The following is a 13404-nucleotide window of genomic DNA, read 5'->3' on the forward strand; positions in this document are numbered from 1 at the left end:
CGACGGCGCGCTACACGCTCGATGACACAGCGAGCGACGCGAGATGTCGGGGTGTCCGCGAAGGCAGGTGGGGGGGTGACGGCAGGATAGGGGGCGGGTAGGAGGGACGGCGAAAAGGTAAAGGTTAGAAGAGGTTATGAACTCTAACCCGCGGACGAAGCCTGGTAGCCAGCCCGCTGGTCCCGATCGCGCGTCGGCACGGATCAGTCGTCGCCGCTGCTAGCCGCGAAGGTGAGTCGCGGTTCCTCTCCTCTCTTTCTCTATCGCTATCTCTCTCTCTCGCACTCGAGGCTCGCCCTCGAAGCGTATAGGAGCGCGATCGCGTTCGCGTCCGCGAGCACGCCCCTTCGCGTTGGGGACTTCCTCCCGGATAGCAGAGGCGTGCGCGCGAGCGCGCGCGTACGCACACGTCCGCGATACTCGCACCTCGCACGTCGTCGTCGACGACGGCGAGAACGCGACGACGACGTCCGGTCTCCTTGTTCGTTTCTCTCTTTCGCGCCGAGCGCCGTCGCGTCGGCCGAATCGGGCGCGACGGACAAATTCCGGGTCGCGAGAGGTTCGGGAGGGTACGACGCGACGATAAAATCCAGATGCGGACGACGGAGGACCGCGTTTTGCACCGTGTGTCCCTTGTGCGCGCTGATCAATGGCGTCACCGCGGCGCGGCAGGCTGCGTTCCGTCGCCTCGCTACGCGCCGAGCTGGCTCCCGAACGGGCGTCTCGGCGCCCGACGTCACGAGATGCTGCGCTCCGACGGAGAGTCGACGGGTACGAAACGAGGCGAGTCTCGTCTCCCCGAGGGTAGATCTCGCGAGCGCCCGAGGGCTTCCTCTCGGTGACGTAACGCGCTCTTTTGTGTACGGAGTACGTTTCTTGACGTTCCCTCGGCGATCTTCCTCGGAAAGATCCTCCCCGAGCTCCCGGGAGAGCGTTACCCGTTTTCTTCTACGCGACCATTGACATTTCGATTCCATCGCTCATGCATATTCAAGCGCCCGCGGGATATATCTCACGAAACGTACGCGTGTCCGCATTCGGAAATACATATTCAAGAGTTGGGCAATAACGGGGCCCCTCCGCTAGCGCGGCGCGAGCGAAACCAGAACAAAGCCGCCTTTTCGGTCGCGCACGTGTCGCCGCGCGCGCGAGATTTTATTTTCGGACGCGATATACTTATACGCGTCCGTGCATGCAGGCCCGCGGGCTCCTCGGAAGGAATAATCGCGACGCCGTCGGGGCGGGACGGGGCGAGGACAGAGATCCGTCAGATCCGTGCCGATTCGCGGTACGCGGGCAGATAGAGAGGCGGTGACCTTCGGACCCACGGGCGACCTTTACCTGCCGCGCGGACCGTACCGTTGTGCTGCAGACGTAATTGCTCACGGACTGGACTGTTCTCTCAGTATGTGTGTCGGGGTTTCCGAGAACCTCCGAAGAAAGCCCGACCGAGTTCCCTGAGACCGCTCGAAAACGCCGAGTCGATCCGCGATCCATTGGCCCGGCAAAATTCGCGTCTCGGGATGATCCTTGAACAACCGAGAAACCGGAGAAACGTGATCCTCTCGCGGCGACTTCGACCAAACTCCGATTTACTTTAATCGGCCGATTAATTCCGGCGGAATCGCTCGCGGCAAAATTTCTAGCAATCCTGTTTATCCCGAATCTCCGAAATGGCGCGAAAAATTAGCAATCTCGATCGCATTGACGACACAATATGGATATTGCTCGATAAGTTAATCGCCAATTAGCTAACTGGAGCTTGACGGAAAGGCGATTAAGTTAATTGGAGTTTGACGGAGGACGCCCTTCCAATTAGAGATAAAAGCGTGTCGGGCGATAACCGAAAAGTTTGCGGGATTAAATTTCTCTGCGTGCTCTGTAATTCGAGACGAGATCGTCTCCCCTGTGGAAAATACCGGAAAGGATACTCGCGGTAACTCCGGTGTTTATTTAATTGTTCGACTTGTCACGGAGGATTACGGCTGGGACGGGATCGATCAACGGCCCGTTGACCGAAACGAACGGCCGTGGAATTTCCGCGTGGAGTCGCGCGGAATAACCGCGGACCGACCGCGATTAAAACGCATTTTCATCGGATATCTACGATCTATCCGTTGATAAGAGAGCGCGAACAAAGAGCGCGACCGTAAAAATACTTCTCGCTTCGCCATCCGTCGATCGTCGCGCGTGTGCGCGGACAACGGCGAAGGATACGCCAGAGGTGAGACGTATACACCTGAGATCATCGCGAGCTCGTACACAAGGTGACCGATCGCTTATACGCGTGAGCAAAGAAGGAAAAAAAACGCAGAAGCGTGCGGGCGCGTGGAGAACGAGGAGAGACCCGCGGCGAGGATGCGTCTCCGTTTTACAAAATTCTAAGTGAAAGGATCGACATAGGTGCGTGATTCCGACGCTGACACATTCCGCTCGGGTCGTGCGGCGGAATATCGTCTCGGCGATTTCACGTCTCGTCGGGAACGTGTCGTTCGGCGCGTACGGTAACGCAGTGAAAAAAAAAGGGAAAAAAAAGAAAAAGAAAAAAAACTCGCCGCAAAAAGTCACGACGCGACTTATCGTCGTGCGGCCGTGCCGCGTGTTCGACCTATTCGCGACGACCTCGACGGCGTCGGCCGATAAGTCATCGCGCGGACGCGCGTTTACATGACATAACCCGCGACGTTCACCAGAGCGAGCGTAGGGGGAGGGGGAGAGTGAGAGAGAGAGAGAGAGAGGGCCGAGGCCTATCGTCGTTCTCTCGCTCTCGCTCGCGCGTAGAGAAGCCGCGGCCCCGAAAACGCGCGGCGCTGACTCGACCTCGCGGCCGCGGCCGCTGTTCATTCTGCGCCTAGAAACGTGGATTTTTTTTTCTTTTCGTTCCTTTTTTCCAATCGCTGTCTTTTTTTCCCTTCTCTGCTGTATCCTTTCTCTTTATCGCTGTTTCGTTATATCTTCCGTTTCACGGAAGATATCTCACGTTTTGTGTTAAAATTTCCTCTCGATCGCTCTCTTTGCCACCCCGGCTGTTTCTTTCGCTCTCTCTTTCTCTCTCTTCCGCTCCTCCCCACGCAATCCGCCTACAGTCCACGTCTTCGTTATCTTTTATTGCGATTTCAGGTTTTGCACGTAACTTTTTAGATTGCCCGCTTGGACACTTGTCCTTTTAACCTTTCTCAACTGTACAGCCCCCGAGGTCACGTTTGACGTCAGTGACTGGACGACATATTCGCACTTTGGGGAGATCTATCCGAGCGAGCTATCCGAAACGAGAACGCGATATCCCCCTTGCCGGTTCGCGGTCCTTTTTTATTTACAACCCCCATGTGCGCAATTGCGCGAGACGCGAGGTCGCGTCTTTTGCCGTTACGTATACAACGGATCCGTCTCGTGTCTTCCTTTTTTCTCTCTCTCTCTCTCTTTCTCCTTTTCGGGAGCGGCAGGGTCACGCGGTTGCATATCGCGGGCGTGTTGGCCGCGTGACGTAACACAACATTACCCGGCGCGCTCGCCTCGGCCGCGCCGCGCGCGCTAGTTTGCTCGGGCGTAGAGAGGAAAGCAGGCAAGCGGGACGCGAGAATGCACCTGGCCGGCGCGCGGCGCGGAGCGGCGCGGCGCGGTACACAAGAGAGTGACCTGCCAATCTCGCGCGCTCGCTCGCACGCTCGCGGGCGCGGGTTGCTCCCTCGCTCGCGCTCTCTCGGCCGCCCGCTCTCGACCGACCGGGCGACCGACGGAGCGGCCGAGCGGGCGGCCGGCCTGCGTTCACCTGCGCGCAAGGTTGCCGCGAGAGAAGCACAGCGGCGGCGGCGGCGCGCGGTCGGGTCTTCGCGTGAACCGACGACCAGCGAGAACGCGACGACGCTCCGGCGTGGACGCGTCGCGATCGGCGCGCGTTGCGACGAGCGACCGAGCGAGTGAGTGAGTATACGCGTGCGTGTGTTCGTCGTTCGTTTGTCCGGTCAGCTACGTTATTCTCCGCGTAGCTTGGCGATATACATCGGCGGTGGGCCGAGGGACTTATAACCGATCGAGCGAGCAGGCGGGCGGCCGAGCGACCTGACACACAACAGGTAGCGTACCGTGCATTCCGTCCTCGAACTTTGCGCGCAAGCGCGCGCTCGCCGGAGTTCGGCTCGCTCGGACTCTACGGCGGAATCGAAAGTGACTCTCGACGCGTGCGGTCGCACGCCTCCGAGAGCTTTTGACTTCTCGACGGAAGCGGGCGAGCGAGCCGATTTGAACTCGCGCCGTACCGCGCCGTGCCGTGCCGTGCCGTGCCGTGCCGTCGGAGTGTCGGGCGCGCGGCGCGCCGAGGTGTCGAAAGAACGCGCGCGCGTTGTGTTCGCGCGAGCAATATTTAGAAGCTCGCGCGGCGTCGAGTCCGTCGAGGTGACGTTCCCACGTCCAGCGCGCCGCCGGACGGCAACGGCCTTCCGCCTCTCTCGGGGGGGGGGGGGAGGGCCCGCGGTATCCCGTCGCCGCGCGTGAACTCCGGATTCGGGGGCTCGGCGCCGCGGACCGGACGCGAGGCGTGAATTCAGCGTGGGCGGGGAGGGCAGCGAGATTTAAAGCGCGGACCTCTCGAGCGGGGCGCGGTCCTCTCGAGAGGGACGGTACACTTTCAACTCGCGCGACTGACCTTTCGACCGCTGGCCGTGCAATTTTTCGCCCCCCTCGCTTTTCCTTCCCCGTCGTACGGTTCTTCCGCGCCGAGCGTAATCGGCCCGCGCCGCGGCGGCTTATCAGCGCTCGCTCGGGCCCTTATCAGCGTCGCGCGCGGGACGGAATCGATGCTCCGATTCGGAGAACGAGAAGCGATCGTCGTGGGATCTTCACGGTCGACGGACGAATATCGACGACGATCGGCGCGACGTTCGTGTGCGAGAATACATACAGGATTGTCGTGGTGCTGTTTTTCAAGACCGAGTGAGTTCTCCTTAGAGCTGACACGACTCGCGGATATCTCGGGTGTCCCGCGCCTCTGAAAAATCCGGAGATTAGGTATCGGCGGTATCGCGAGTAGCGACGAGATAGCCTGAAGATGCCGAGTATTGAGAAAGTCGTAAAACATAAAATTAATGGAAATGCATATGTGGGACACTTTGATAAGGGTAAACAGCGATACATAAATAAATATTGACACTTTATGTGACGCTTAATCTTTCGATGACAAATTTGTTTGCACAATTATAAATGCATGATGATATATCATTATAAATGTATATCCAAAGTTATTTGCATAATTATTAATTATATTACTTGCATGTGACAGGTGGACGCACGAGAGATTAAGCTTAGGATTACGTAGAGCATCAAAGGGTATCAAGAAGGGCAAAGTTCGCTTGAGAAACACTGTTAAATATCAGAAGATAAAATTCAAGTCAATATCTTGAGTTAAATAACATTTTGTTACTGTTAACTATTATGTGTGTCAACATTTATTATTTTAACTTCATTGATTTGAGTTAAATTAACGGCATATTGAGTAGAAGAAGTGGCAACTTATAAGAATGATTAAAAATGACTCAAATTAAGTATAATTTGACCCTACTATTCAAATACTATTCAAAATATTGCTCAGATTGAGTATAATTTGACCCTACCATCAACTGAGTATAATTTGGCACTAGAATTTAACAGTAGAGGAAGCGCGCGGTGCCCCGAGATCTCCATCGCGCCGTCCAAAAGTAAAATCGCGTACAAAACAAATCGCGTAGAAATCGGAGCAGTCGTGGAGTCGTGTGCGAACGTGCGAAAATGGACCACTCGCTTCTACATGACAGAGGCTGGTCGGCGAAGCGAGACGTAGCCGGGCATCGGCATGCACACCTCTACTCTACCTACCTAACCGCGTAGCAACCTACGAACCGAGGAACTCGGGACCATCTCTTTCACCTCTCAAAACGGCGCCGTAAGGGGGATCGGGAAGAGAGCGAACGAGCGGGCGGGCGAGCGGGGGGCCGGGGGCGAGGAGGTTTCTCCCCGGCAGGTGGGGACGGGCCGGCAAATGCTCCAGTTTACATTTTTATCCCGCGCCCCTGCGCTTAGTTCTTCGAGAACACTTCGGATCGTGCAATCGTCTCTCCTCTCTCGCGGCGGGATGCGAGTATGCGACCGCGAGAAAAGCCGCGGGGGGTGGGGGGAGAGATCGGTATCGATTGTCGGGACGGGGCACTTTCCCGCGAGCAACAACAACGCGACGCGCGACACCGTCGCTCGAATCTTTAATGGCAAATTAAAATTAAAATGGCATGTATTGCACGGAAAGAACTGTTCTGCTGAAGTATCTGAAATTTTAGCTAGATACAGATCTGAAATTAATTTTGTTGCACCATCAAAATAATTATGTAGAACACTCAAACTGATTGCTAAAACTGATGTCAAAAATTTTTACAGCATTTCCATCATATTTCAGCGACCTACTATAAATTATTTTGACGGTGCAACAAAATTATTTTCAGATCTGTATCTATAGTTAAATTTTTAGATACTTCAGCAACCGTTCTTTCCGTGTGTAAAATTCCGTTTTCGGATAATCATTTGCTCCTGCGTCGCGTTGTCCTATTCTTAAATCGTATCACGGCGAAAACGTCGTTAAAAATCTGCGGGATATCTCGGGAAGATTGCCGACTTCTTTCGCGGCGACTGCGAATTCTCTCGATCTTTGTAATGTAATTCGACGCGACTATAACGCGTTACAATGCAATGTACGAATCACGCTCGAACCGACGATTTGAGGACCGCAATATCCGGCTGGAAATCATTAATGCCGGTTTAACACGCATCGAAAAGGAGAGCCCCGTCCGTCCGTTCGCGCTCTCGGTTCGTGATAGCTCTCTCTCTCTCTCGGAACGGTAACGCGCCGCGTATTATTGTGCGATCAGCGCGGAAATATCTCGCACCCGAGATACGTTCTCTACGCGCTACTCGTCTAACGGAGGCGCCGATCCGTTTTACAGAGAGAAATGGACAGGGACCATAGAGAGCAACGCGATCACGATAATCTGAGCGAGAAGGAGCTGGACTTGGGCAAAATTGGAATGGCTTTTCGCAGCCTCTCCCATCATCGCGATCGTACGCCGGATGCCGATGCAGAGGTTCATTGCTTCTCATAAAATTTCCCCCTCCCCTGCCTTCAAGGAAATAACAATCGGCGTTTATCGAGGAATCAGTAATTATCGGGGAAATATCGTTTATTAATTATCTTGACGATAATTACCAGCTCCACGTCGAAAAGCACTTATCGATAAGTTTAATAATCACCCTGGAGATAAGAGATAATAATTAAGAAACAGTATTAATGATTTCCAAATTATTCCCTAGATCATTTCCATTACTAATTTGTTAATAAATGCCAGCTGTTACTTCCTTTATTACCATTTCTGTTAGATGGTTGATTAAATTCATGGAAACAGCGGAAACGATTTCTTTATCAGATAAAACGTCAGCTTTGAAATTATTGTCCTGTTGCAGAGAGATATGGATATCGATCCGGCTGATCACGCTGAGAACTTGCATGACGACAAGCTCGAGAAATTAGGGAGAAATTTTCACAATATAGGGCATCACCCAGCTATGGTAGATATATTGGTCCAGAGAGTAGACAACTTTTTGTAATATTTATTTATTTAATTAAGTATTGAATTTGTCTTTGCAGAGAGATGTAGATAGGGATCAAAATAATCACGTTGACAGCATGCACGACGACAAGATGGACCACAAGATGGGAAGAGACTTTCGGAGTCTCGGTCATCATCCTGGAATGGTTCACTTGCACTCTGGCATGGAGCATTTAAGTAATGTCGACGTTGAGGTAAATATTACGTCATTGCACATTGCATTGATCTCTTTTAAATGTTCATCCTCGTTAACTCGAGTGACATTTTGACATTTTTTTTTGTAGGTGAAGTTAGCGAGGGACGTTCGCGGCTCATTAGGCTTAGGGCTATCCTTAGAACTCTGTGTAGTTTGTGGGGATAGAGCCAGTGGTAGGCACTACGGGGCGATCAGCTGTGAGGGTTGCAAGGGCTTTTTTAAGCGCAGCATCCGCAAGCAGCTGGGCTACCAGTGTCGAGGAAGCAAAAGTTGTGAAGTTACCAAACACCACAGAAATCGTTGTCAGTATTGTAGACTTCAGAAGTGCTTGGCGATGGGCATGAGAAGTGACTGTAAGTGAAGTTCTTCTTTTGTATTAAATATTCTCTAATTGGGACGCAGTGGCACGCTTTTAAAAACTTTTTTTAACTCATTAGCTCTTTAATTAATTTCTTACAAACCGAATCTTATATATATAGGCTCGGGATTGAACCTACTTGCTACGAATCGACCGTTCCTATGCAGTGCCTTTATCTCTTGTTACTAAGCTTGTTTTTGGAAATATATTGTAGAAGATAATAAACATGAGTAAGCTTACGTCATTGCAGCTGTGCAACATGAAAGAAAACCGGTATTGGGTGAGTCGGCTGCGACAAAGGTTGGCAGTCGTAGTCCTAGGGTAAAGCCTGAACCACAGCAATCCGCGCCCGAGGTACCGCCGACTTGGGAACAACCCGAGAGTCCCAGCATGGAAGACCAAAGCAGCGATAGTGATGCTCTCAGCGATGCTTTGACCTTAGCTCGCGAGCGTTTATTACTTTCTCATGCGTTAGCAGATAGCATGGCTAAAATCATCGGTGACGTAAGTCGCGATTATTATCTCACATCATTGTATTATCTCTACGTGCACAGGCCTTTAATCTATCACGATGCTCGCTTGCAGAATGTTAATGGTTCGAGCGAACCGGAGGAAGAATGGACCGGCCAATTAATCTCTGAGCGAAATACGTTGTTCGAATTGAGGGCGCCTGGCCCAGCACCCGTGTATTTATCTATTCACTACATATGTGAAAGTGCAGCCAGATTACTATTTTTGTCTGTGCATTGGGCGCGAGGTATTCCGGCATTTCAAGCTTTGCCGTAAGTGATGTATTTTATGCAAATTGTACATTTACCTTTGATCCATAGTAAAGTCGTAACGTCATCTAAGATAAACATTTTACATTTCAGATCTGAAATTCAAACTACTTTAGTTCGAAGTTCCTGGGGACAGTTGTTTACATTAGGTCTAGCACAATGTGCACACACTCTGTCACTTCCTGGTATTTTGACGTCGATAATCAATCACTTGCAAGCTAGTATTGCGCAAGAGAAAGTCACTGCAAACAAAGTAAAATGCGTTACGGAACACATATGTAGACTGCAAGATTGTGTGAGTTCACTACACAAGCTGCAAGTGAACTCCGTCGAGTACGCGTATCTTAAAGCTTTAACACTTTTTAGCGCTGGTAAGTGAATGTAAACGGCAAACAGTGAAGTTCAACTATTTACTACGAACAAATAAAAATACCGGAGTGAGACACATTTATTATCTTTTCCAGATAATGTTCTAGCAGGCATTTGGCGTAAGAAGGTTGAGGTTTTGCAGGAAGCTGCGTGGACGGAGCTACAACAACATGTGGGTTCCGATAGATTACCTCGTCTTCTACTGAGGCTGGCGCCTCTCCGCTCGATTAATCCTAGAGTTCTGGAGGATCTCTTCTTCTCGGGTCTCATTGGTCGAGTAAGCGTGGCTAGCGTCGTGCCTTATATCCTTACCATGCAAGATTATAAAACTGAACCGGAGAGTCACGCGGGGTGACGAATACTGTCAGTGCAATGTAAATCGTGACCTAAGAAAGTGATATACACATAAATGTTGAATGCCTCAAACGTTTTTACACAACGAAAATGCTCACCCAAACGTGAGTGGTCGAGATAATTTTTATTTCCGCATTTCTCCTTTTTCTTTCGAATATTTGCACAAAAGTATGATATCACAATGCGTGCATAAATTTGAATTGATTATAAATGTATGTATTACTATGTAACGATAACTGTACATATATATCTATATTTAGATATATGTACATATTTTTGTTTAGATCATAGATATGTATTGTATATTATAGCACAGCATTTGATTGTTTATAATACTGACTGTGTCCAACAATTCTTTATTTATTATATAGTAAATGGACGTTATACAAAACTTTCCCAAAATATGGCAACTTGACCCTTTGTTGAGTTATAATTTCAAGTAAAAGTTTAAATAACGCTGCTCGTTGAACTAAACAACCTGTGAAGTGATAATCAGGGAATATTGACATTATAATATTTATATCTATTTATATATACATATGTAATATTATAATGTTAATTTATATATTTAATATTATAATATTATAATTATGATTATATATACATATATATGTAATGTGTATATACACATATACAGTTAAAACTAAAAATACAACAATTGCATGTTATTGCATTTTTAAGTATCCATGTGACAAAATGCAATATCTCGAAATGGGCTTCTCAAATCTGTGATATAATTTCACAGGAAAGTTTTGTATTGGCACATTACTTACGCAAAACGTAGAATGCAATATGATATGTTTATAATGTATTATTATTAATAATTAGACTGTTATAAAAATACTTAGTCTATTCTACATGTATACAGAAAAGATAGGATTTTTTGTTTTAAACGATAAACATTTGAATACGTGATACGAGTTAAAATTAGAAGAACTTTATTGTTACTTGTTTACTTGAAATGTTGGTATAAGATAACGCGTGATTCAGATTTCCTATAACATAAAAAGAGAAGTTACGATATTTTTGCTCCCAATATACAAATCAAAGTTTTTGTGCACAAATTACCTGTTACTTGTTCGGAGTGGACAATAAAATCATATTTTTTGTAAGAGAAAAGCGTGGATACTTAACATAGTTTAGGCGTATACAGCGATTGTACATGAGTTACTTAATTGAAAATGTAAATTTAGTATTGTTGATATATTGTAATTATATATTATCGTATTGTAATTATATATCGTAATAATTATAATAAGGTAACTCTATACGCAGTGCTTCATATATATTTTTAATGGTTCTGGAGACGTAAAATAATATTATCTTTAAGTTATATTATACTTAATATTCCTTCATCATTTAACAAACCATCGAAATATTGCAGTCTTATATCATTTCATAAATTCTTGAAAAAACTTATTTTTAAGAAATTGAAAAAAATATTCGTAAAAAAATTTTTAATTTAATTTAATTTAAAAATGTTCTTAAATACTTTTTAAGAAATTTTTTGAGGACAACACATTAATTTTTTATAATCAACACAATTTTTTTGTTTATTGTATTTTTTGAGTTGTGAATTGTAATGATTTTCCAACAGTACAATGAATTTCTCAGTTAAAGACTAAGAATTAGACAATATTAAAATATAACGTCAGAGATTATAAAATTATCTAAACAAGGTACTACTTTGCAATATTGATAACGACATTGTGATTATTAAAAGAATGTTTAATAGTCAGATACGATATAATTTTTGATACATTTGTTGGCGAGGTGACCAATGTTTTTATTGAATAACATAAATTCTGTAATTTGATTTTAGAATTAATTAGCTTCAATTAGCTTGACAGTTTAAACGATTTCTTGGATCACCTTCGAGATTTAAGTGCTTTTTGCGTTACACTTTGCTGTTAACGCCTGTGCATTATTCGAATATAAGTTACGGAGAATCGCCGCAATAGCATTTAAATTTCGGAATGCGTCCTTAACGAGACAATACAAGTTGAGATATAATATTTCGCGGATGCACTACAAAGGAGATTGTATATACGTGTAAGAATGTGCCTACATAAGAAGATATTTATATGGACGTTAAGAATTTTGTAATTATTGTTATATAAGTAACGAAGTATAGTTAAAAGATCAGAGATACCTGAAAATTCGTTGCAACGCAATTTCGCTACATGGAGAACGATGTGTACATACCCAACAAACACACATGTATTTAAACGCGTCGGCGAAATAACATATATTTACGATACGAAATAAACATTACTAAAGGACAGATAGACATGTGTAAATGCAACTTTAGCATCTATTCCTCGATCCCAACTTTGTTAAAAAATTTATTGTAATACAATATATTTCATTTGTTGAACAAAGATCCCTCCATGGGTTATTACAAAAAGGAGAAGTTAATCATTTCAGATCATCTCAGAAACATTCAAGCTATATTTCTCGTTTTTTTCTGATTCCTTTTTTTTCTGTAAAATATCGTAGAAATTAATTATTGTCGCATTTTTGTGCTTTCATTGTTAAAGTAAGAGCAAGATCTTTAGCGTCGTTTTTGCACAGTAATTTGGTAAATTTTTTTGTCATTAAGGGTCAATAGCCCTGCGACAGTTGCGGCTCGGCGAAAGGATTAAACTTTCTAGAGAAAGCGCGCTTCCGCGAACGGCGCTTGCGTGACGCTCGCGTGACGCCAGCCAGTGTCGGATTCAAGCTCGGTGCGGCCTCGAGTCGTAACACGAAATTACGGTCTTCCTTCGAGTGAGAAAGCTATTAGATCTAACAATAAGATGAAATATTACAAAATTGCGAAGTTAAAACAAAATCGATTCCAGATCGATCGCTTATTTTTTTCTTCCGTTGAAGAATCAAGGTGAGGTCCATCAAGACCATTAAAGAGCGGTATTTCTGCGGCCTGATTTAATATCGTTTTAAATACGATTTCGAGAAGCTGTAAATTCATTTTATTAGCTGATTGGAGTCTTAATATTATTCAAGATTCAGCTTAAACGATCTATGAATATTTTAAGATGATTTGACTTAAGTTTCGAATAATTTAATCGGTAATTAATTCAACCGGCAGAATCGTTTAGGGCAAAATTTCCAATGATTCACTATAATCTATTTATTATAATTTAATTTTCTTCCTTAAATATCCGATCCTTGATATACAGGAATTCATTATTTATTTTAGAAATATCAGTATCCGTTATTCAAACCCGATTTTCTATTCCCTCTATCCTTTATATAAAAGGAATCTAATTACGACAGATATCACCTCTTCCTTCTAGTAAGAATTAAACCATGACTAATTATTATTTCATCATGAATCTTAGCAATCTAAAGACTCTTAAATAATTTAAAACAAAACCTGAGAGCTTGAGTTGCCAGTGAATAATTAATAATTAATACAGGATCTCTATTTATTAAATAATTTAATCTGTACAGTAACATGATTCTATAAATTAAACTACTCAGTAATTCTAAACTCTCCATTCTCAATTCCCAATTCCCAATTCTCAATTCCCAATTCCCAATTCCCAATTCCCAATTCTCAATTCTCAATTCTCAATTCTCAATTCTAATTATAAATATTCATTATTTATTTTAGAAATATCAGTATCCGTTATTATTGAATATAATTCCTTCCTGTATATCAAACAACAAATACCTAATAATTTTATTTATGTTAACAAAATGATAAAAGTATTACTTGAC

At 45.4% G+C, this 13404-nt stretch overlaps 1 protein-coding gene across 15 annotated transcripts; it reads left to right on the plus strand.

Moving 5' to 3' along the window:
* Positions 1-75: 75 nt before the first annotated feature.
* Positions 76-11962, plus strand: LOC139776972 (orphan steroid hormone receptor 2-like). Of its 15 annotated transcripts, none has more exons than XM_071714064.1 (10): positions 2287-4009; positions 4049-4073; positions 6963-7100; positions 7477-7581; positions 7661-7816; positions 7907-8171; positions 8412-8680; positions 8762-8958; positions 9049-9326; positions 9420-11962. In XM_071714064.1, exons 3-10 carry the CDS (start codon positions 6969-6971, stop codon positions 9677-9679), a joined length of 1662 nt encoding a protein of 553 aa, XP_071570165.1. In that variant the 5' UTR covers positions 2287-4009; positions 4049-4073; positions 6963-6968; the 3' UTR covers positions 9680-11962. The 15 variants fall into 15 exon arrangements, with proteins under 15 accessions (XP_071570167.1, XP_071570174.1, XP_071570172.1 ...); XM_071714062.1 differs by having other exon boundaries at positions 2287-3921; positions 3987-4073; XM_071714066.1 differs by lacking the exons at positions 2287-4009; positions 4049-4073 and adding an exon at positions 76-231.
* The last annotated feature ends 1442 nt before the right edge of the window (positions 11963-13404 follow it).

The sequence above is a fragment of the Temnothorax nylanderi genome, unplaced genomic scaffold (assembly GCF_030848795.1).
Source record: "Temnothorax nylanderi isolate EJ_2023f unplaced genomic scaffold, tnyl_v1.0 TNYL_tig0134_pilon, whole genome shotgun sequence".
Taxonomy (NCBI): domain Eukaryota; kingdom Metazoa; phylum Arthropoda; class Insecta; order Hymenoptera; family Formicidae; genus Temnothorax; species Temnothorax nylanderi.